At 39.3% G+C, this 25,571-nt stretch overlaps 1 protein-coding gene across 1 annotated transcript in view; it reads left to right on the top strand.

The window, feature by feature from the left end:
- Positions 1–307: 307 nt before the first annotated feature.
- FOXN2 (forkhead box N2) overlaps positions 308–25,571 on the top strand; it is a 41,804-nt gene continuing 16,540 nt past the window's right edge. Inside the window, exons 1-2 of the mRNA XM_014057008.2 lie at positions 308–461; positions 14,485–15,035. Of these exons, the coding sequence (XP_013912483.2) occupies positions 14,499–15,035 (537 nt within the window). The 5' untranslated portion in view covers positions 308–461; positions 14,485–14,498. The remainder of the gene's footprint in view (positions 462–14,484; positions 15,036–25,571) is intronic.

The following is a 25,571-nucleotide window of genomic DNA, read 5'->3' as shown; positions in this document are numbered from 1 at the left end:
TTCCATGCCTTTTTCTTCGGAGGACCGCGGGGTGCCAGTTGTCTATGCATACTTATAGGAATTATCATTAACTAAACACTCCCTACCCCCCGACAAAAAAATATCTGCCCGCCCTTTTCCTTTCGAATGGATTCGGCTCTTCGGTGACTGTCCCAGGAGAAGCGAGGAAAGGAGCCGGGCGGCCCATTTACAATAAAGGGAGGCGAAAGTTGGCGGTGAGCAAGGAAGGTTAGCATGCGGGAAGAGAAGGAGGAGGAGTTAATGGCTCGGACGCCTTGTTGCTATGGGGAGACAGAGGGAGGAGGTGGCTCCGCCGCTGCTGTTGCTGCTTCGCAGGGCAGGGAAAGCCAGAGGCGGCGACGCTGCTGTTCTGTGACACATTTCCCATATTGCTGCTACTGCTGCCATATTGTGCCCCCGTCCTCTCTCTCCCCCCCCCATGCGCCTGCTTCATGAGTACAGTGAGTTGGAATATTTCCTTTATTAACTATTTCTGGGAAAAGTGGGCGGGAATCAAATATAATTTCTTCCATTTCCCCCCCTCCCCCCAAAATCTGGGATTTTCTGTTCTTTCCGTTTATTTTTAACTTCCAAATCTTTAAATGCTAAGTTCCAGCTAGTCTCTCTCTCTTTTCCTTTTCCCTCCTTTTCTTTCTTTCTTTTTTTTTAAAAAAAAATCCAGATGTGGGGCTAAGATGTATCTGAGGAAGACGCTGCCTGAGCTTTTCTTCCCTCGGTTGCACAATGTGAGCTGGGTAACGCGGAGGCTTAAATTGCGCCGCTGGCGTGCTTGCGTGTCTCCGCGCGCTCCGGCTAAAGATTTAATTCGGGCGAGGGGTGGAATCGAGCAAAGGCTGCAAATGTGGGGGGGGGGGAGGGAGGGAAAGGTGATCGGGTCGAGCGTATGTCGAAGATCAGCGTAAATTGGAGTTTGTACCTCCAGAGGCTCTATTTGCTCATCTGGGAGGAAAAACATTTGCATGGCCAAGCCAGAGCTTTGTGGCCTCTTCGCTTGGGGAGGGGGGGGGAGGAGACGAAGAAGGTTAAGAATTTCAGAGGAGCGACTTGAAAAAAGAGGGGTCGCTTTCCGCCAGCCGCGAAGTAGGGCTTCTTCCAGCCAGTTTTTGCAGAGGCCAGAGGTTGGGGGAAAGAAAGACTTTGGGTTGATTGGCAGTTAGCATTTTGCATGGGGAGAGATCGGCTCTGTCCGACGGTTCAAATGGGACGCGGGGGAGAAGTGAATTTAAAGGCATGTGAACAGGCTTAGAAAAGCTTCTTTTCTGGATGAAGGAGAACTGCTGGAGACGATTTCTGCCTGTTGATCGAAGAACGCGGAGACCAAAAGAGGGAATATCTTCCAATAGCCTCGAAATAACTGCTAATGTCTGGGCATTGATAGGACCTGCTGCGAGTTGTACTCCGGAGGCGTTGCGGCGTCTATTCGAGGGAAGAGTTTTACAGCTTTCGAGAGTAGGCAGGCGGCGGCGGGTGGTGTTGAGTTTCCGTGACGGTGAGGAACAACTCGAGTCTTTCCCGCGATCAGGGAATTGGGCTTTAAGACTCGGGGGACTCCTTGGGGCTGCTCAGCTGTCGCAAATGCCTCCTTTCTTCCTTGCTCTCGTGGGAGACCCGCTGCCATGTGGCTGCTGATCCTTTTCTCTACGGACGGTCGTAATAAAGAGGGGGGAAGAGAAACGCTTGAGCGACCGCTGAAATGTTATAAGGCTCAAAACAACCAGGGTCCCTCTGACAAGCTCGTCAGTTTTCTTCCGTGTCAAGTGATGCGGCTAAAATCTCTCCAGCAGATTGCAGAAAACTTAGCTCTTGGAAGTTACATTTCTTCCAGTTTAAAGTAGGCTTCCCCCTCCCCTCCCCTTCCCCCTTGTCACCGGCTGCGATTTGTTTAGTTCCGCCAGTTTTGCTTCCCCCATTTTGGTTTGAGGCTGTGACAGCCACGTGGCCGGCAAAGCCTTGCGCAGGGAGAGGCGGCCATGGGGTCACACGGGCGACTGTGGGAGCGTGTGGCTCTGTGTAAGCAGCTCAACACAAAGCCAGGCACACAGAGTAAAGCTCCTCCTCCTCCTCCTCCTCCTCCAGGGGAGCTTAAGAACAGGAACCCCCCTCCATGCAATCTCTGCAATATTGCATCAACCCCTCCTCCTCCCTCTGTACCGCTTTCTTCGCTTCCGGCTGCTAAAAAAATAATGCAAACTATTGATAAAACTGAACGGAAGTGCAGGAAACAAACTTGCACCCATTTCGTTTTGATTGGGCAAAGGGGTAGAAAGGATAGCAATCTCCCCTTGAAAATCGTTAACTGCACAATTGCAAACATATCTGAAATGTTTATAAAATACATCCTCAGTTTTAAACACACTTTTAAGCCCCATCTCTGTATGTATGAAAAGAGAACTTTAGTGAAACAATGGTTTACTATTGTTCTTTTCTAATAGCCCTGAACATGAATGGAGAAAACAATCTACTGTAAGCCATCTGAAGCCATTTCTTGCAAATTGGAGGTTGTTGCATTGTTATCTAGAAGATGCTAGTATTTTTCCCTCTTCCATAAAGATTTTTTTATTGCAGATAGATAAACGACATGTATGTGTATCTACTCTTTTAAAATACATGTACATTATTCCTTTTAATTTATCAGCACAATTTATGTGTTGTTCAACCTAAATAAGGTTCTAAGCCAGTGTTTCTCAACCTTGGCGACTTTAAGTCCGGTGGACTTCAACTCCCAGAATCCCCCAGCCAGCAGAGCCAAGTCGCCAAGGTTGAGAAAGACTGTTCTAAGCAGTTTACTGTTTACTTAAGTTATGCTTATATTTTTTTTTGTATTTGCGATGAAAAAATTGCAGCATTTTCTAGAGATCATTTATTTAGAATTAGAAAATACAGTTGAGAATACTTAGTGACATATTTTAATGTGCCCCCTCTTAGTAATTGATAACCATATTAAACCATTAAGTTCAGTCTCTTGGGTATTGAAATACAGTAATCTCAAAAAGCACTATATTTGCACAAGTGCAAAGGGCATCAAATGGGAGAAGGCTGACAAAGTCTACACCCTAAATGCACAGCACTAATTTTCTTTATTGGGTAATGAGAAGCTGGGAATATGATTTCCCAGTATTGAAATATGGAATGTACTTCTAAAGCAATGTACTTGGTGCCACTGTTTAAAAGATGGGAAAAACCTCTTTCACTAACCTTTGAACACCTGTTCATAATGATAGGTTTAATTTTGGCTTTAATGGCATTTTGCTATGATGTTCACTATTATTACTGAAAGCCATATTAAACTTTGAAATAAACAACATTTTCCAATTCAGTTACTATAAGTTACTTACTTTTGCAAGAATACTGTTACTTACTAAACTTTTGAAGCCTTCTCAACTTCCAGCATAGCTCACCAGAAGGAAAAAGGGTTATGTAATTCATTAATTATCTATGTTCACTTACAGCCTTTCTGAAGGAACTGCAGTTGTTGTGGTTCAGCAACATATAGAAAATCATAAGTTTCTGCATATGCTATTGAGCATAGAATGTATATTGCTGTGCAAAGTTAATGTAGGCCAAAACACACACACACACACACACACTCTCTCACACTTTTTCACTAGAAAATTCAAACCTTCCAGGTGATATGGACTAGATTTTATCAAGGTCTTTTGCTACACTGAAATGAAGACTAATGAAACCATTATCCTCTCCACGTCTTGTATTTTAATGAGGTATGAGATGGATAGGTGGGGTAGGGCCAACACATATTTAGCCCCATATTCTCCAATCATAGTTTACATGCCCTGTTTGAATCTTAGTGCTTCACCAGTGCTAATATGGAAAAAGTTCCTTGAAGATAAAAAGTTTTAAAATCACATGGACAAATGACTTAAGTAACAGTAATTGTGTAGATAATATTCAAAAAGCTTTTTGCACAGTGCTGTATGTATCCATTCAAGTGTGTTCTATTGAATTCAGAAAAGCAATTAAGTATGCATAGGACTCCACATCCAAATTGTTTTGAATCGTAAAAATCTATTCTTCAAAGGGAACAAAAATTCCTGTTGTAACTAGGGAAATGAACAATTGTGCAGCACAGGCAATGGGTTTTTAATAAGTACTAGAATTTGGAGCATGGAAAATGCCAGGAGAAAAATCATGACCTTGTATTGGAGTTTTTCTTACCTTTATACATTACATTGTCCAATATTTCAACTCCATGTAGACCCAAATTTAATCTAGCATGCAGTTTCCTCATATTGTCTTGATATGTTTGATTCATATGAGCCTGCAATTCGGAACTACTTAGATTACTGTTCCTAGTACCTTGACAAGATCTTTTGCATTTTCACAGTCAGCTTGATCTTTCCCTAAAAGAGAGCGAATATTTTATTAGGCAAAATTGTTTTCCTTCTAAGCCTCAGAAAGAAAATGTGAATAAAGTTATGTAATATCAGAACTGTACATAAGGTTAAATAGCCTAGGCCCTAGTATCTATTCTGTTTGCTCATTGTGGAACATAGGCAGAAATTATTTTTCATTCCATTTTGAAACAGGGAATCCAGCATCTGGTTGGCTATAATACAGTAGGTAGTTCTAAACCAGTTTTAACTTATTCCATGTTATGTTGTAATATGAGATCTTGAATCAAAGTCCATGCCTGCTGCATAAAGTTAAATTAATTACCCTGTGTAATTGTCCCTCTAGTTAGATAAGAGGTTGAAAAATGAGAAAAACTTGCTCACAGTCACTATTCTTGCTTTCTTCTTTGCAATTTCGGACTATTATAGTATAGCTGCACACTACAGAGTTCACTGTTTATTAGGTTTGATATTACACAGGGAGCTCCTATGGAAGTAGAAGTCATGGATTATAAAGGGGGGGATGTTTTCCTCTTTATGTGCAGAACTATAACCACACAGTGACCATGTAGTGACCATCACTGAGGATGAGGGATGATTTTTTAATTTGTCTGGCATGTTGCTGATCAAAAGACCATACTGACTTTTTGCTATGGAGAAATATTTTTTTATTTGTTAAATTTATTTGCCGCCAATCGCACTCTAGGGCTACTATGTCTATAAAATCTCAGATATCAAAACCAGAATAATTAGCAGCACAATATCAAAGCGTTGGAAAGTACTGTTGGCCATTCGATTCAGTTCTCTGACTTGTGGGCATTTTGAGACATAGTATACATCTCTTATACATCTTTTGGACATCGTGTTCCCCCAGAAATAAGACAGGATCTTATTTTGTTTTGACCCCTGAGATAAGGACTTGGCCTTATTTTTGAGGAGATCTTATTATTTTTGAGGTGCAGGAGGAGGTAAGCGTGGTCACCTCATGGCTGCTGCTGTGTTGCAATATTTTCAGGGAGGGCTTATTTTTTGGGGGGGCTTCTTTTAGCTCATGTGCTCAAAAGCCCAATTGGGCTTATTATCAGGGAAGGTCTTATTTTTGGGGAAACAGGATATTTATTCTGTAAATCTTGTACATTTGCATTTCAGAAAAGATTCCCCAAACCAACAATCATGTTAATTTATGTATCATATTTGCATGCTGTCAATTCCCAACCTCTCTGGTTGGTTGTCTTTGTATTGTCTTCTGAAAAATGGGTGCATTGTGACAAAACAGCCGTTTTGTGGGAGCATTTACAGCATAATCGCAAAATTACAGATACATATGCCAATCCAAAAGCACTGTCCCTACTCTGTGCTCAGCCACTACTGAGATGGGATGGTTATAGACATTCTTGGGACCCTTTTGACTTCATAGAGTTTTTCCAAATAGAGCTGTGACTTTTCAAATCAAGTTGTATGTGTATTTTGGTTCTTTGTGCTCATGCATTTGCCCTATTCATTCCAGTAGATGTGTATATATACAGCAAAGCAAAGCCATCACAAATTACTGCCTGTCTGGTTATACATTTTATCAAACAAATGATGCTATGTGTGTTGGCAGAAGGCCACATTTATAGTCAGGCTCAATAGTTGTCCAAAAATAGAATATACTATTTTCTTCCAAGTTTTGCTAGAATCTGAGCCTGATATCCTGAAAAGTTACAGCTGGTGGAATGAATATAAATGTTCAGTTGCATATATACAAAAACAGACTTATGCTATTGAAAGATATTTAATTTAACATTTTAATTGGCAATGTAATTAGTTTGGCCCATGATTTATGTTAGTGTTTCAGGAACTAGAAATGTGTAGGTGTTGATTCACTTGAGCCTCTAAAATCAAGAATCTTTTTTTCCTTGTTATTTCCCTCCTGAAAATCACTTAATGAAAAAAATTCACATATTGTGCATACCAGTGGCTTATTGAAAAATTTGTTTAACTAATTCTTAGCTTAGTGGGACTACTTTTAAAGCCTAGCTGTTAATGTTGACATTGAAATATTTAATTTTGATGCAGCTTTTTCCAAATTTCTACTCAGAGCTCTCTCCTTATACTGGGGTCGCCAACCTTTCGGACCTCAGAGATCACTAAATTCGTAATTTTAGATCCTGCGGGCCACTAATATGAATTTTTTAAAAAGATAAATAGTATTTAGTGCAATATAAAAATACAAATCATTTTTCTGCAGGCTACCAAACTTTTCTCACGGACCACCAGTCATCCATGGACCACTGGTTGGTGACCTCTGCTGTAGAGTATTATCTGCCCATTCTTGAATTGGCAGGAAAGAAAAACTGATTGCCACTTCAGCTCTGCCCACATCACTTTCCTCCAACATAATGCAAAGCAAAGCATTGTAAGTTTTATATAACTTGGAATTATCTTTACATGGCATGGGGGGAAGAAGAAGGAAAAGTTTATTATAACACTGATGAAGTTAAGAAGAAATTAAGCCTATCTTACTCATAGTCTGGGTGTAAAAGGAAAGGAACAACATCAAGACACTCTAAAAATAGATATTATCAGGGCATGATTGTATCATCATTAGGTACAAATTGAGGAGAAGCTTTCAAAGTGAAAAACAGATATTCACATTGAAAACCTTGCTCTGCTCCATACAGATATATACAAGTAGACTTTGACTTACGACCACAATGGAACACAAAATTTCTGCTGTTAAGTGAGGCATTTGTTAAGTGAATGTTTGCCCCATTTTATGACCTTTCTTGTCATGTTTGTTAAGTGAACCCCTTCTGTTAATTTAGTGACAGGTTCATTAAGTGAATTTACCTTCCCCATTAATTTGGTTTATAAAAGGTCGCAGAAGCTGATCACATGACCCCGAGACACTGCAATCTTCATCAATATAAATCAGTTGCCAAGCCTCTGAATTTTCATCACATGACCATGGGGATACTGCAGTGGTCATAAGTGTGAAAAATGGCCGTAAGTCATTTTTTTCATGCCATTGTAACTTCTAAAGGTTACTAAATGAACTTTTGCAAGTTGAGGGCTACCTGTACTCCTCCCCCCCACCCTTTTCTTAAAGCAAACTTCTGCTTTTTTCAATGTTGAGCATATGAAGGCATGGACTGTTTGAACCCAGGAGAAGCAATTGTGGAAAGTCCCAGTTAGCTGGGTTCTTTGCTGACAGCATTATACTTCCAAGGCTATTTTTCATAGCTGGTTTTGCAACGCGTCTTTCTTTTAATTGCTAAATAAGGTTTACAATAAAGGATGGGTACATATAAACATATATGAGCCATTTTAAAAAATGGACCAGCCACCTGATGCTTATGAGAAAAAGGCTGACTGTTGACATGTCTCATTAATAATGCAAATGGCAAAGCTGAGTGCACATCCTGGATGTGCTTAAAATCTTAAGACTGATTCAGAAGGTCTTGCCACCAGGCAACAGAAAAACAACAGTAACTTGGATCTTTTGATGCTGAGCAATATTCCAGTATGCAGAGTTTCATCTGGTCAACTAATGTGCCAGCTTGCCTAAACCTGTGACTGAGAGGTGGGTTTTTATCCCCGAGGAGAACATAATGTTTCAGTTGTCTTGGATACATAGTGGTGTAAGTAGGATTGTAATCAAGTACAGGCTCTCTGCGGTGCATTTTGGGATTTAAATCTGACCTCTGATCCCAGTAGCAGCTCCAGTAAGATGGGTGGTATATATTAGCACATATGTGGTAAATTCTGAGAACAAAGGGAAAAAGAAATGGATATAATTCTTTGCCTTAGATACCTTGCATTTTTCTTGAATGCATCCTACTTTCTGCGAATGATTGTTCTTGCTCTTGATGGCTAAGCAAAATGAAACTTAAGTTGCTTTTTTAGGTTTTTCTCTGTGTACATGCTGTGCTCCACTAGAACATTAAGGTATCAGAACGAAATAGGCATTGATTTCAAAGAAGCTGCATGTACTTTGAAAGTTGGAAGGTAAAATACTCTTAATGAGCTGTCAAGATGCTAAATATCAGGATAGATGCAGTCTCTATGATCAAGCTAACATTCTGTGTTTCAGGCTCAAATATACTTGACCCTGTATAACTGATTGTCAAAAACACAGCAAGCAGAGATACTGGCTGAATTCACATGTCAAGCTAAACCATCACGTGCTTGTTTGATTTTGGCTTAGTTTGTTGGATGAATCCAGTCATTCTAAATTATGATTTAGGTTATTGTAAAATTCTATCAATCAGTAAACCATAGCCTAAAGTGACATGTGAACTTCACCATTCCACTCTTGGTTTTTGGGTTTTGATTGCTCTGTATATGAAAATCCTTGCTGCCTTATAGTGCTATTTCAGCTGTCTCTGTTTATCACATGGAATCCTTCCCTTATTTTGTTAAACCAGTTCAGCCTGCAACAAAAACAAGTTTTATGTGATGTCACTTAATAATTACAGGTTTGGTAACAATCCTCCTCTTCCTTCCCTGCCTCCACTTGCACTCTTCTGCACATACACGCCCTAAAAGCATCGTAACATAATGCACTCTAGCATTACATGCCAAAGGTTTAAGTGTTGGTAATGAGGGCACAGTCCATTTGTTCAGAGGCTGATTGGAACGTGCAATGCTGAGCAAGCAGGAAGTCATGGAAGCTGAACATGACACTATTTGGAATACAGCACACTTGCTAGCTTCAGCCCTCCCAGGCTGTCTGATTTTATTTATTTTATTTTATTTATATTTGTTATTTCTAAACTGCCCAACTCTCTGATGTCCCAACTATGGGCAAAGAGGTGAGAGGATCCTTCCACTGGAAAGAAAAATTCCCACCCAAGACATAACAGAGGCAAAATACTTTTTTGGGCAAAGCTTTGCAATTTGGATTTTTAAAAAAACATATAGAATGTCTGCTTAATGAAAATAATTAGGAATTTGATAATTACCCATGGTACTAGTTCAGTTCAGCAATTCCAAAGCTGTAATTGGCTTTTCAAGAAAAAAAAGTCACAGTATCCCTCACGTAATATCCCTCACAAACAAGGAGGGAGAGAGAAATACTCAAGTTGCTTGGAGGCACTGAAAAGTATTTCCAGTTCAAGGACATTTGCTTGAACTGGAACAGGTAGCCCTTCCCTATATGATCTCCTCCCAATTGGACCACGCGGGTCTTCTAATTCTGCTCTGTGTGATCATATTAGCTGGGAATTATGAGAAATGTCACATAATAGTTGGAGGATTCTTAATTGGAGGAAACTGGACTAGGCTGGACAGATATTCTGACCTGATCAAATGTCTTTTTGTATTCTCTGATAAGATGGGCAGTGTATCCTAGCTCAGACTCTCCTAACCTTCCTCTAGCAATCTGTTTCTTTTTGTTTGGTTTGCTTATTTTCTAATTTGGCATCATGAATAAACTTGTTGGGGATAACTTGGATTACTTTGAAGCTAGGTTTGATATCATAGCATAGTACAAAGATGTGCCACTTTGATTTGGCAGGAGCTTTGAACTTCTGTGTGTTCGGCTGAAATTCTACAGAAGGGGAAAGGATAGACCAAATAAGTGAGCAGGACACAACCTGAATTTTATTTTCTTTAGTTTTATATCTGTTGCACTATGTTAATGTATCATATTAAAAGCTAAAATTGAAGATATTTTTGAACAAGTCCTCAGACTTGTTCTTTTGGTCTTTCAACTTTTTGCATACCTGGCTCAAAAGTTAACACTGGATAGGTGTTAACCTATTAACAGTATGGTCTACTGTTACTTGTTTAGTACAGAAAAAGTTAAGGGCTTGAAAAGCAGGAATGCACAATAACTATTTGGAAATTTGAAATCAAATACTTTATCATAAATCTGTTGTGTAGGTGGAAATCTTTCTGAAATGTATGTAAAATCAGTACTTTGTAAAATTATGTATAAAATAATACTGTAAAACAGCAACAGCTGGATTTATATTACATGGCAATTTTTAGGTATTTGAGAGAGTAAATAGAAGTTGTGAAAAGGAACGGTCTTTGGCTAATATTATTCCTTCCAAGCTATTTGAAGGTAGGTGGCTTTATCAGCTCTGTGTGGCAAAGAATAACATTGCAGGTGGAGAGAAACACTACTAGGTAGCTAGAATTAAAATCCCTTCATTATTGTGAATTGTGAGAAAATCAGCCCTCTCTCAGCTCAGTACGTGGGAGAGAGACAGAGTGGTAAAAAACGGCAACTTCCCAGAATGCTTTTTCTTCTGTGGATGTTCACATATGTAAAGTACGGTGTATTTTGCCACAAATCAGCTGCCAGTTAGGTTTGAAGAAATCACAGTGCCATTGCTATAGAAACCTGCACTTGATTAGATGTCATAACTCTGTTTGATTCACACTGATGTGCTCCAGGTTCCTACTGTGAAATGAAGACAGTATTTCTTTTATGTAGAGAAAGAATATAAATTCCACTGCTTTACAGCTTACCAAATGACTTTGATGCAGAATTTAATCAAGGTGGGTTACAGCAAACCAGCAAGCATAATGTTGCTGCTCTGTTGTAAGCTACAAGTTTAATACATTTGTGGTAAAGGTTTTAAGGTGTTTTAATTTAGAGAAAAACTCGGTATTACAGAGTTTATCCTTCCCATTGGGAAATGTGTTCTTATATACAAAAAAATAGTTCTTTACATTCAAATGGAGGCCTCTTTGACTGGGTCCAAACAACACTGAGCTTGTTTAGCAAAAATCTTGATGTTTATTAGACCTTTTTGGTTCACAGTTTAATGTCACTAAATGCACGGTGCATTAAACGTACTTTACAGTATGATCCAACCATCTTTCTGGAAGGGCTTCTATTTTTCTAAGAGCTTGGTGTATCCAATAGTCAAGAATGTATCTAACTCAGGATTGAACTGTGGAGTCCTTGGTGATCTCTTGAATTTGGTTGTTTGCTTGTAGAAATTTCATTACTACGTACGTAATATTAATGCAATTATCAATGCAACAGGCACTAGTGATTGAATAATGATTATTTGAATAATGAAATGTGTAAGTAAATAACCAAGCTCAGAGAACAGCAAGGACTCCCAATACACACTTAGTATATATTGGTTGTAGAAGATGTTTCCTTTCACTGTTGGCAAGTCTGATTTTGACAGCAAAGCATACCCAAACTGCAGACATCAAAGTGGTGAGCACTGAATGCAGTGAAATTGTGTAAACATGGTGTGTAAATTGTGACTAGCCATTGTCTCAGATATGCAACATTTAGTTATTGATAGATCTACTACTTTTATTATTGTTTCTTGATAGTTTAATATGCTTAAAGATTATAGGCATTATCTTTAAGTCCTTTATTTTGAAATAGAAGCAGATATACTGCCGAACCACAGTGCAGGTGTATAGTAGCAATATCATGTACCTTTAATCCATTAGTATTTTCATGCGTAAGCCAGCTAACACTTTCCATCGCCAATTTTTTTTTACTTCATACCCTGAACTTCAAACATTTTTTTCTTCAGAATGTATTGTGATGGTACATTTCCATCAAGCCACCTATAGTTCTTTAAATGACTCCCTGTTGTATTACAGATGATGTGGATCCGTCTTCACTCTTCAGTGCACTAAATGGAAGCATGTTGCCAGTGAAAGCTGAACGTTAATTCTGAGATGAAAATGATAGGCCATATTATCTTACATTCACTGTATTTCTCTCAAAATCAGAGGAGTGCATAATAAGTTTTTGTCACGTCACCACCTGTACCTTTTGGGAAATCGCAACTAACTCCAAAGGGTTAGCTTTGGAGATTCCTCCAGTTTTAATATTATTAGACTAATAGCTTGTAATCGTAAGAATTATTAACAGATGGAAAGATAGGGGGAGCTTCCTTTTACCTGCAGCTATAAAAGGTTTAAGTAAACTAGCATCCTAAATACATTACGGAATTTAATACATAAACTGTATACAGGTAGGTGTCAACTAATACTGATAATGAATAACTGAAATGCTCATTATTTGAATTTGCACAACTCAGACTGATATTTCTATGAAAAATAAGATAATAGATCCCAGCTCAGAGGAAATAGGCAATGAAAATTTTAAAACATATTTTTATATGTTTATGAATGAAATATAACAGTAAAAAATTAAAAAAAAACATATTTACATCTTAAATATATTTTGTCAAAGAGCAGATATAGAAAACAAAATAAACCCCTCCCTTCTAAATATAAGCCTAAACCTTCTAAAGCCTTATCTTCTAAAGATAAGTCTACACTGACAAAAACATCTTTAACATATAATGCAGGAAGTCAGAGCAACATTGTTACTAATACCACTTTCAGTCATTTTTGTGTGGTTTTAGCATTTTTATTGCTTTCTAATGGATTATAGTTCTCATAAATATTTTTAAAAAACACATCAAGCAAACAAAGGATATGCTGGAAGATAAACCAATATCTCTAGTATTCTGCTGTAGTTCTTCAAAATAAGTCTCATTTTTCTGAGCTTTCTCCAACAGAATCTTCCTATTCTCCATTTTGCTCAAACAATAATTAGCCTCTAAAACAGCAGTCCCTAACCTTTCTGGCCCTGTGGGTTGGGGAACTGTCCAGTGGAGCTTTGCGTGCTCACCCACTGCTTGCTAGGAGACTGCTGCTCTCCTAGTGGGACAATTTGCTATGGGACAATTCAAACAATTTAATTGTTTCATTCAGTTACTTTTATTATTGGTGCCCATGTTTTCGTCGAAATTACTGCAACGCTTGTATTTCTGGATTGAAATTTTTATTATTATTGGCCAAGGTTCCGTGAAAATTAATTTCGCTTTTGTATTTGTTAAATTGTCTGACGGCAAGTTGTCTCACACAGGAAGTTGACCGTGGCAAGTTGTGCCATTCTGGCTTCTAAAAACCTCAATGACAATAGCAGATGTGCTAGCCTCAATTGTGGATTTGCTAGCCTTACATTAACTGGATTCTGGTTGGCATTATACTGTAGGTTTTTTTTCCTATCTTGCCTAAGATAAAGTTCCTGGAAACTTAAAATATTTTGTAAATATTGTTGGCTAAATAAAAGCATTGCCTGTGTGGATTTTGGACTAGATTATGGATGTTTTAATGTTTTAATAATACTGATCTACCTTACAAGTTCATGCTAGTTGCTGAAATAATTAGCTTGTCTGCTTTGAATGTTCAGGCTGTTAGGATAGTAAATGTTATAATCATAATAACCAGAATAAGCATATTTTACCATTTGGAACTTTTGCTTTGAGGGTGCTATGAGCTCTTGTTTTTCTTTTTGTAACATCCTCTGAGCACTGAGGAATGGAAAACTTTGTAGAGATATTTCCTTCGCTGTCTTTTCTAGAATGGCCAAGTGAAGAATCAATATTGGTCATATTATCGCTTTGTTAATAAGAGTGGCGGCATATAAATTTAATAAATAAATAATAAAAATATTTATGTGGTTGCATGGTGTTTCCAGAAGTACTGTAGAGAAGAAGCAGCCCGCACTCTTGTGAAGATGTGGGGTATTTTTGCTATGAAATTCATTTTTTGAAAACCAAGAATCAGGACTATCATTATGGATTCAAAACCAAACAAACCACTACTTCACTATTAATAAGACTACAAGTAGTCTTCATTTAGTAACCACAATTAGGATTGGCAACTCAGACATTAAACAAAGTGATCACAAAGTGAAACTGTGACGTGGTTTGCTCATGATCTTATTTAAACTTGGATGGTGGAAGGCTTTTATTGTTTTATTGTTATTTTTTATACTGTGGTTTTATTGTTTGTAAGCCACTAGAGTTGCTATGAGCAAGTAGGCAGCTATATACATTTTATAAATAAATAAATAAACTTTCACTTGCTTTAAGACTTATGAAAGTTGTAAATGCAGGATTTGTCATAAAGGTATTTTTCAATCATTGTTATAACTGCAAAAAATTGCTAAGTAAAACAATCAGTAAACAAGGAATGTCTATCACATTTTGTCAGGCATTTTATAAAAATATAGATGAAGATTTGTTAAAATAGAAAATCTAGATAATACTGAACTAGATGATCAAACTAAATACAGGGCCACTAACAACCCACCTTTTAATGCTTAAGGTTTTATTTTTATGTCTAGGCCTACAAGATTAAATGGGTCCAGTAACAGGAATGACTCCGGATAAGAAAGCTGAAACGCCAGGAGTAGAGAAAGCTGCAGGTCTAAGGCATATCCAAAGAATGGGAAGCTTGCCGGAGGCTGGTGATGCTGCTCGACCAAAAGCCACAGCTGTGGATAGTGAAGTTGCGGACGATGAGCTCACCAACTTGAACTGGCTGCATGAAAACAGTAATCTCCTAACGAACTTTAGCCTGGGAAGTGAAGGTCTTCCAGTTGTTAGTCCTCTGTATGATATTGAGGGGGATAATGTGCCAACCTATCCATCCTCCTGCTATTCTAATCCGAAGAAGAAATCTGCCACATCTAAGCCCCCATATTCTTTCAGCCTTCTTATATACATGGCAATTGAACATTCTCCTAATAAAAGCCTGCCAGTGAAAGAAATTTACAGCTGGATTCTGGAACGCTTCCCATACTTTGCTACGGCTCCCACTGGCTGGAAGAACTCCGTCCGGCATAATCTTTCTCTGAATAAGTGTTTCCGAAAGGTGGAGAGAAGCCATGGCAAGGTGAGATTAGAGTTGTTTACATGTGTCTTTTTAATTACTGTAAACCCATTTTCCTTATTGTGGAACCCTTGATTCAGATGTTTAGTAGAACATAAATAAATATGGAATGTTTGGGATCTTCATTACCTTATAATGGCTTTATTAAACCAGGTGCGTTCCAGATATGTTGGGACTTCAGATTATGTTGATTAGACAGCCTAATCGTTACAGTGTCAATGCATCAGAGAGACCTAGTTGAGGAAACTGCTCCTTATAAACGTAAGGCTGTTACATTCTGTTTTGACAACCTGACATCTTTTAAACATCACGTACAACCCATGTGGTTCAGAAGTTAGTGTATTGGTCAGTTCTAAGGTGTAAAAGCTTAGTGGGTGAGTATTTATTTACTGATGGTTTTTATACTGCCCCAATTTAAAAAATGCTATTTAATAAAAGAATAACTTTAGAGCAATTTCTTTTTCCAGAGTGAGTTTTCAGGATGGTCCAGAGATGGTATTATCACAGCCAATTGGCCTCGAGACTGGGTTGAATCTGAAGCCACGCCTTTGGCTCCTCTCCTCTGACTCCAGTTTCAATCCAGTCTGGCCAAAGAGAGGTTGTAAATTCTTGACTCCTGATCTGATTCAACTTTTCTGGGGCATCCTTGACTCAACTTGCTTCCTTCTTACAAGGAGACCCTTCCTTCACTTCCCAGTAAGTCTCTGCAGTTTTTCCAGCTACTCGAGGGTTAAATCTCAAGGCTTGGGAGGCTCTGGTGGCTGGGTTGCTGTCCCGGCGGCCATTTTGGCCGGCGACCGTGTGGAGCTCTGAGAGGGCAGATCGGCGCCGGTGGGGGCTAAAGGGCTCTGGTTTCCAGCCTGACAGCCCAGAAGCCTAAAAGGAGAGCGTGCCTCACTGCAGCAGCATTAAAAGAGGGCACAGAGGAGCATGTGGGCTGCGTGAAGGCCGCAGAAGCCCCAGGAGTGGCAGAGGCGGCTGGGGAGCAGCGCAGCAGCAGCAGACTCCCTGAGAGGCCACAGCAACCCTGAAACGCGCCCTGGCAGTGTTTTAGAATTTGGGCTGCGTGATGAAAGGAGTGAAGACCTTGCCATTCTAGCTGCGGAGGTGGGGATGGAAGAGCGAATCGCAGGAAGCACGAGGAGTGGTCATAATAGTTGCATGATGGCGGGCAGATCCCCTTCCCCCCATGTCTCCTGGGGAGGGGACTTCCACCAGGTAGCATCCCACTGCCTCTTCCAGGAGGCTTAAAGCCTCGGCTGACACTCGCCCTTCCCATGCCAGCCAAAGAGACGAAGCTAGGAGGCACAGGGCCTTGGTGAGAACTTTCTCCAGGGCAGAGAGGTTGAGGGCTCAGGAGCAGTCCCTCCCCCTCCAGGTCCAGGTCACCCCTAGGGGGCCCTTCCAGGCAGGATTCTCCCCCTAGGTCACCAGATTCCTTGAGGGAGTGCAGTGGGTGGATTGCCCATTCCTCTCCCCTTTCCATGGAGGATTTTGACCAGGTAGATAACTATCGGGGGTTTCCATCCCTAGAGACTCAGCTGGGAGGTAGAGATCTGTCCAGGCCAACCCTGGCACCTACCCCCAGCCATAGTCAGGTGCCTGGGGCATCCAGCACAGTTGGCACCGTTTAGATGTAAGAAAGGACTTACGGATTTACCTAAGGCGGAGTTTCGTAGGTCTGAGGCTCTGTGTTATTCCAATCCTCGGCGTTAGGGAAGAGGGTCTCCCCGTCCACCATTAGCTAGTGGATCTGTCTGGCCATTGCCCTCGCCTACGAGGCGCAGAACTTGCTGGTTCCGGCTGGCATCATGGCCCACTCCACTAGGAGTGTGGCCACCTTGGTGGCCTGGGCCTCCCAGGCCCCTATAGAAGACATCTGCAGGGCAGCGACGTGGGCATCCCCGTTGCCCTTCATCCGGCACTACAGGCTGGATGCCTTTGCATCTTCCGACGCAGCATTCGGCCACAGGGTCCTGCAGCAGGTCCTGTCGGATCAGTGAGGGCCCACCCTTGGGACAAAACTTGGGTATGTCCCATCTCTGGACCATTCTGCAAACTCACTCTGGAAAATGACAGTTGGTCTTAACTGAACTGTTATTTTAAGAGATGTTTGCAAGATGGGCCAGTTCCCACCCTAGGTAAGATAGACAGTATTGGGGGGTGGAGGTGTCTCCTTTGTGACTTGTTTTCAGGATCTCGGGAGCGCATACTACATTAAAACTGCAGTTAGAGGAGAGGAGCCCAGAGGCGTGGCTTCAGATTCAACCCAGTCTCGAGGCCAATTGGCTATGATAATAACCATCTCTGGTCCATCCTGCAAACACCTCTTAAAATAACAGTTCAGGTAAGACCAACTCAGTCTCCCAGTTCAGTCTATGTCATAAGGTGATTGTTGGGGGAAGGGAATGGAAGGATGGAATGCTTTGTATTTTCCCTTGAGTTCCTGGTAGAATTCAAATGATAAATATTTGTACCCAGAAAAGTGGTGATAACAAATACTATTTGCATGCATTGAACAGCTGGAAATGAGTTTATGCCTTCCAGTTCCATCCTCGGCTTCACTATCAGTTCCTCTCCCATTTCTATACCTAGAAAGCTGCCTTCTCCCCAGGCAGCCATTGTTCCACCCAACTCAGCACTGTTAATGCTTAATGTTAAAAGTTGTCCAGGATTTGTTCTACAGGTTTTTCCCAATCTGTAAGACCTGAAACTGGTATGGCAGGGATTACTGGTTCTCAGGCTAGACAGAATTGTTGTGTAAGCATTGATCAGGTGCCTCCAAGCCTCATACTGGCCAGATTTCCACAGATTGAAAATCTCTACGCAAAAGCCTTAAAATTTAAATCCTGGATCATATATTTACATAGACAGCTTGATATCTGCCATTAGCAGATCTTTTCCATATTTATAGTTTCTATCTTTGTGGCAAGATAGCAGATTGATAGCAGATAGCTCCTGGATCCAAGTCAAGATACTGGTGGCCAACCTTTAAGTTCTACATGGCTTAGTTGCTGGTATCTATAAGACTACCTTTCCTATCCTTACTCGACTGAACCCATACAGTAAATCACCTGTGAAAATCTGTCACAAATATTCAGTGTGCTGTGATAATTTTTTTTGACTATTAAAGATTTAGAATAGAAAGACAAAGCCATAATTGGACAGGCTGTTGCATTTATTTATTTATGATGGACATACATTTTGTATTGTTCAGATTAAAAGGAAAAATTTTAAATATGCACCATCATTTTGGATGATTTGTTTTCCTTCTGATGTTAATATCATGAAGAAATATTGAAAGGTTGTCATCAATGTGAAGGCTGCAAACAACATAAAATCTAGTATGTTACCTATAATTTATAAAGTCATACTGCCTTTGTATAGAGGTAATGTGTTGATTGGCATTGCAGGTTCAAATCCAGTCTTAGCAAAGGAAATTCACAAGGTGACTAGGTTTGAGGAAGAAGCACCACGTATCTCACATTGAGCTCTAAAAAGAAAGGTATATGAATCCATATAGTTTTCTGGGCAACAGTAATTAGTTGTGGAGACTACTTGCATTAAGAACCAGCAAATTTGGGGTGACATTGCTGAATATACCTTCCTTTATAGTCAGCAGACTGGAATTCTGTCTCTTAGAATGAAAATTAAGGACAAGCCTGAATACTTCTGCTGCCCCTCACCAGCTTGGATGTAGTCAAGAGCATTGAAGACATAAAGACTGGGTTCACACAACATGCTAGATTTGTTCACACAATGGGCTATATTATTGTTTGGTAATTCACAGTTTACTGTTTTTGGAATTCAGTCATTGCCTTAATACATTGTGGGAGCTAGCTCATCATGTTGAGTTGCTAGTTTAGCAGTAGTGTATTGAGTGAAGCCAACTTCTGTTTTGTTTTGGTTATATCATATGGACGATTTCCAAGTTTTCCAAACAGCTTTCTTCCTTCACACAATCCACTAAGCTAAAACTAACCACATCACAACAATGTGAGTTGTGAATCCAGGGTGTTTGTAGTACTTGAATTACATTATGAGCTCAGAATCAAGGTGTTTCACTTGTACAAAGCAAAGGTATAATTAAAGAAAACGTATTCTGGTGTTTAGTCATCTTTGGGGTTGAGGAATTGTACCCACCCTTCCCCATTTGCAATTTCAGTGTTGGGAGGAAGGCTTAGGCATCTTTCATTCAGCATAATGGTGGTAAAATTAGCTAAGTCAAGCTTTGTGACTGAAATTGCCCGTAAGCAGGGTATGGCAGGCCAGGGTGTGGCAGATTTCAGATAAGACTTAAAAATGCAGGGGTGGGGGGTAGAAAATTATCACATTCCTGGGAATGCATAACTAACCTCTTAAGATCTGACAGTAAATGCTTAAAAATATCATGCTGGGAAAATAATTTACAAGAAGATTTTATATTTTTTCTGAGAACAGGAAAGCAGTCATTGTTTTGCTTACTTCTTAATCCCAAAATTACAATAATAGGGCTGGAAATAAGCCAAGTATCCAATGACCGGTACAGTATAATATAAATGCTTACATCTCCAACAGTACTTCTTTGAGTAACATGCCAAGGTGGTTTTCCAAAAAGTAATGAATGAAGCCAGTTGAAAAACTAAAATTGATTTTCTGTATCTTACACTTCAGTTTAATTAAAATAAAATCAAGTTAATAAGATTAATACCAGTCATAAATGTAGTGTTTTCCCTAGTGTATTGAAAATGACAATTTAATTGTAACTTCTCAAATTCTCTTTAAACTATATCCAAGGAATTCAAGAGTTGCGTGTAATATGGATCTCGCACTGCACACATTTGAGCTAAACTCTTAACAGTGTAGTTAAATCTATTTTTATTCTCTCGTAACCTAATTTTTCTAATACCTTAGTTGATGAAGAAATTTCAAAAACTACTGAAAGCTTGTCCGTTTTGGAGATTTTTAAGTTAACTAGATGTGTTGTATTTGTTCTTATAATTATTTTGGTATATTTTACAAAACTTGTAATAGCTAATAAGAAATGTGGATTAATTTTGGTAAAGAGGGATTTCTGAAGCGTATGCTAGGTGGCATCATTGGCTGAGCTACAAGAATCAAGCAATATAGTGGGTTGCCATTATATATTTTTGCTATTGCTTAACACTTCATTTAATGATTCTTAAATTATATCTGACTAAACTAGGGACGAGAGGCAAATCAGTTAACTTCCCATTTTATTGTACATTTACAAAAATGTGTGTTCTTTAAACCAAAGCCCAAAACAAAGTATACTAAGTTGACAATCACGAAACATACATTGTGATGTTATTTATGAACATATTTGTGGGAAACATGGAGAAATATTTATACATTGATGGAAGTGGCATACAATCATGAAATTACAAAGGGAAAATTGTACAGTTTCATATATTAGAAAAAGCAAGTGCAGAAATATGTTTAGGAGAAATGAAGATGCAAAGAGATTGCAAATCAGAGCAGCAATCAGATCCCACACACTTGGTTGAAAAAAATGAAGGATTGGAGCCCTGCAAAGTAGACCAGACTTTGAAACCAACACCACATGGACTTAGACTATTTTTATTGTCTATGAAGATTCTCAGTCATCCAGGTCATGGTTGTCCCAAAGATACTTTTTTCCAAAGGCATTGGACTTCTTCAAAACTGAAGAAGCTTCTTGGATGAGAAGAGAATTGTCTTCAAGGGAAAACTAAGTCCAATTGCCTTTTGAAAAAGTGCCTTTGGGACTACTTTTATTGTAACATCTATAATGACAGGCCTCCAAATTTTCCTCCCTCACTTTATCTTCATGTGAACTAGGAAAGAGTTTGCTTGATACATTCTCTCTTATTACTCAGTTACAGATTCAAGATCTTCTTACCTTGCTGTTGCTGTGCTAGCAACTCTTCCTCCTGTGCTTCAATGCCTTATGTCTTCTATAGATATTCAGTGGAAAGTCTGCAAGACTTCAAAGTAGAGATGAGGTAGAGATGAAAATCTCCCGAATCTCCATGGGTTCAGCTGTGAGATTTAAAAGGGGCCCATACATAGCTAGAACATAAATATAACTGCAGAGTCTTGGACAACTTTTATTATAGAGCTGTATTTACATTCTAACAAACATGAGTGCAACTCTGCTTTAGACTTCCAAACTGAATGTGTAGAAAATGGGGAGGGAAAGGATGGGATGTATGTGTAGATTTGTTCTTTGCCTAGTTAATAATTTTCATGCATTTAGCTTAATAGAAATGAATATAAAGAATTTATCCAATTGTATCTATTGTAAACCATCCTGTAAGAATGAACGCCCGTGTATATGTTCACACTTGGTTTTCCTTTACTACCTATCCAGGTGACTTACATTTTGCCAGCTTTGATATAGCAATAGCAGTAGACTTATATACCGCTTCATAGGCCTTTCAGGCCTCTCTAAGCGGTTTACAGAGAGTCAGCATATTGCCCCCAACAATCTGGGTCCTCATTTTACCCACCTCGGAAGGATGGAAGGCTGAGTCAACCCTGAGCCGGTGAGATTTGAACCGCTGACCTGCTGATCTAGCAGTAGCCTGCAGTGCTGCATTTAACCACTGCGCCACCTTGGCTCTTTGATGTGTACCTTACAGAGTTTTCATGGTAGGAGGATTGTGGTTGTTCTAGAAAACCTGGAAATTGTATGTTGCGTTAGTTCTGTTGCCTAAAGTAGGAGAAATGGGTTATTTGAAAGTTATGCTGTTTGTGGTAGGAAGAGCTTAGTGTGTAAAGTACCAGCTCTTTAAGCAGCCTGGTTTGTGTTGCCATGGTAGCATTTCCTCTTGCTTGGCTGGCTTATGAGTGACTGGAAGTGCAAGGCAGAAGCTGTGTTGATCGGGTGTGCTGCTGGCTGGAGGTGGGAGATGTCAACTCTCTTCTCTGTCTTTTTAAACTCAGGTGTAAGGGTGGATCCCAAATGCACATGTGTTTGTATGTTTTGATGTAACATAAACTCAAGAGCATCTGAGGGCACTTAGCTAGCTTTTTTAGTTATTCTGCAGAACTGGTTTTATAGAAAATAAAGAGGAACTGCTTATGCAATGGAAACAAGATATGCAAGCCAAATATATTGAATATTGCTTTGTTACATTGCAAGTATCTCTCTCTGGTATGATGGTGGTAATAAGGCTTTTCATCTAATTTAATGTTGCAGCTTACATAGAGGCCAGTTTTCATGGAGAGGTTTAAAGTCACACACATTTGTCCCTATTAAGTTCTCTCAGATATGACCGTCGCCACTTCAAAATATAAAAGTCTCTTTCCTTTATTACACTATCAGAATAAATAAGGAACTCAGGTGATAGAAAACCCATCCGGAATCAAATGGACTCTTTCCCTGGTAGAGTATGTCTCCACAAGAAATTGTTTCATAATATTAAAATGTAAATAAAATTACCAATTGTTGTCTGCATTATTTGGCATAACAAACTTCTGGTAAACTGCTCATTTTTTAAACAGTTGGTTTACTATGTTGGTATAATAAAGGTTAATTGTGAAGTTTTCTCTCCACTGGTACCCTCCCTATATGTTCGGAGTAAAGTTTCCAGAATACTCAGCCAGTATGTTCTCAGAGTATTTTATTTCCTAATCCACTGAGACAAAAGAAACATAAATCCTGAACAAGAGTATGCGTAGTTCTTGACTTATGAGAGCAATTGGGGCCAGAATTTCCATCACTGAGTGATGTGGTTATAAAGTGAAACTGCATTGTTTAATGATGGCAATCCCTGCAGTCAGTGGTGGAATTCAACTGGTGTAACAACTGGTTTGCTCAGCATGCACTTCGCGCACACGCCAAACATGTGCTCTGTGTGCGCACAGTGTGCTTGAAAACAGCTCTAAAACTTACCTTTTACTGCAGCACCGGTGAGTAAAACAGCTGCGGTGCGGCAATCCGCTCTGCCGCACCCTGGGCTTCAAACAAAGGAAATATAGGACAGACTAGCGCATGGGCGGAACTACCAGTTCATGTGAACTGGGCTGAACTGGCTGAATCCCATCTCTGCCTGTTAACTGACTTCCATCGTTATTAGATACTGCAGCTTCATGCCAGCTTCCAATAACCAAGTCACTGGGGAAGCCGGTGGGAAGTTGCTTAGGCTTGCAAAGTAGCTTGCAAGCAGGCTGGCAGGCAGGTAAAATGGCTGTTGCCTGGTGAAATGTGAAGGAGGGAGATGAAAGGGAGGCTTAGGGAAGGAGTGAGAGAAGTGGGGGATATGAAGTGAGGCTTGAGGAAGGTGTAATGTGCAAATGGCTGGTGCGGTAGAGAGGTTCGGAGAAGGCATATGAGGGGAAAACCTACCTCAGGCTTGAGACCTTCCCTGATGGCTTCCTCATTGACTTCTGGGGAAGTTGGAGGGAAGTTCACAAATAGAAATCATGATTTCATGAGGCACTGCAACCAATTGTAAGCATGACCTGGCTCCAAGATCATAATCATATGACCGTGAAGATACTGGGGTGGCAAGAATTCCAATAACCAACTTATAGCCACCTTCATTCAACACCGCCATAACTTCAAACAGCGAACAAATGGTTGTATGCCAAGGGCTACTCGTAGAAGTTTGAATTGTTTCATCCAGCAATTTCCAGATTCCTCTAAATAGGAGGGAAATATTACTGACAAGGAATTCTGGGATTTGGTCTCTACATATCTGGAGGTCACTAGATTAGAGAAGCCTATCATAATGAAATTTGAAGACTAATCCTAAAGTCATCCTTTTTTTAAAGTAAGTTTGTTGAACTCAAATGATAGAATTAAAATTGCAATCTTCATTGTGAAAATGATGTACCTCTATATAGAGAGTGTTAGGAAAGAGGTTTTTGCAATGCTTGATCTCCCAAATGTACCACAGATGTTAAACGTCTCTGTATCGATGAAATGGCTTTTTTGTAATATTGATTCAAATGTTAAAAGGGATCAGATCATTAAAAAAAGTTACTAACAGAAGTATTTTGAACAAAGCAGGGTAGGGTACACAATGCTTAGATAAATGAGATTTGCTAAACAAATATGCATCCCTTGGGGAATCTGTAATTGAGTACTATCACAGCCTTCTCTAAATTGAGAGGTTGTGCATCAAATTTCTTAGTTTTTCTATTGAATTTCAGCAGTTCAATTTGGAAAAACAGCCTGGGGTTATATATGTTGTAGAAAGGATGGTTGCCCATAGGAACTGGCATAGAAATTAGCACAGACTTCCTCTAAATGAATTCTTTTCATCCAGAAAAGACTTGCAATATTCCAAAAATGGTATGGTGTTTTAAAATTTCTGCTAAAACTATGGACACATGAGCATAAATCACATATGGACATGCTAAATTCCAAATTATCTGGATAGAATCAAGTTGGAGTTTTTTTTTCTTGATAAACAATAGCTAACTTTTGATTACTGAAATTTGGGATTGCTCTTGAAGACCGCCTGGAATTACAGATGATCCAGAGTTTAGTGTCATGAAGATCAGCCATGTTACACCCGTGTTGTGTGAGTTGCATTGGCTCCCAATATTATTCTATTAATTATATTTATTATGCCCCTGTATGATATAAAACTGGGTTATTCGTATGATTGCCTCTCAGATTGGATAAAATGGGCATGCCTAATCCCTTCTGTTAAATGTTATTTTAGAAAACATGCCATTTCTGTGGAAGCATATGTCATATGGAACACACTTCCGGCAGAGGACTGGCAGCCTCCACTTAACCTTCTGAAAAATACTTAAGATCTGTCTTTTTCGCCAAACATTGGGCTAGGGTGAGATTGGGGAGATGAACTTATAGGTTACATGGGAAAGTTTAGTTGTGATGCCAAATCTTTTTGTTTTGATGTTTTATTATTGTAGATAGATTCTGTTTTATTTTGAGGTTATGAGACATCCAGAGTTTGGTTCAAGAAGGACAGCTATATAAATGTTTTAAATAAATTCAAATTTGAGGATTCCTCCCCTCCATGTGGTAAGTAATTTTTTACCAATTTGTTAATTAAGATATTCAAAGGATTATCTCAGAAATAGTTGAACCTAGGACTTTCTATGTGGAAATTTTATTATTTGAAAAATAACGTATTCTCTTATTTTATCCAAGACGAATAAAATTATTCAAAAGAATAAATAATTCAAATCTACCCAGTTCATGGCAAAAATATGACAAACCCAATGACTCCTAAAAATATCCTGCATATTGTAACATATTGGGACCATTGAGGTTATTCTTACTTTTTCAGCGTCTTATGTATAGGACTTAAAATTAAAAGTGAATTAGGTTCAGTAATTGAAATGAGATTACTTACCACCCAGTGATGTCTTTGCATGCACTAGAACGTGGCTTTAAAATAGATAATGAGATGCCCAGTGAGCCATCTTGATGCATCATTGTTTGAAGTTGAAGCAGGAATAGCTTTGATTTCCCTGGATGAAGAATTGCTGGCAGTCCTATGAAAAAGGAGGATAATAAGTATATATTTAAAAAATATGAAGTCCAATTATATAGCTATACTCCAGTGGAATCCA

Source organism: Thamnophis sirtalis, unplaced genomic scaffold, assembly GCF_051295495.1.
Source record: "Thamnophis sirtalis isolate CommonGarterSnake01/CBP01778 unplaced genomic scaffold, rThaSir2_p1.2 scaffold_6, whole genome shotgun sequence".
In the NCBI taxonomy this organism is placed as follows: domain Eukaryota; kingdom Metazoa; phylum Chordata; class Lepidosauria; order Squamata; family Natricidae; genus Thamnophis; species Thamnophis sirtalis.
Note: the sequence above shows the minus strand (reverse complement) of the source record. Positions and strands in the feature narration are given on the sequence as shown.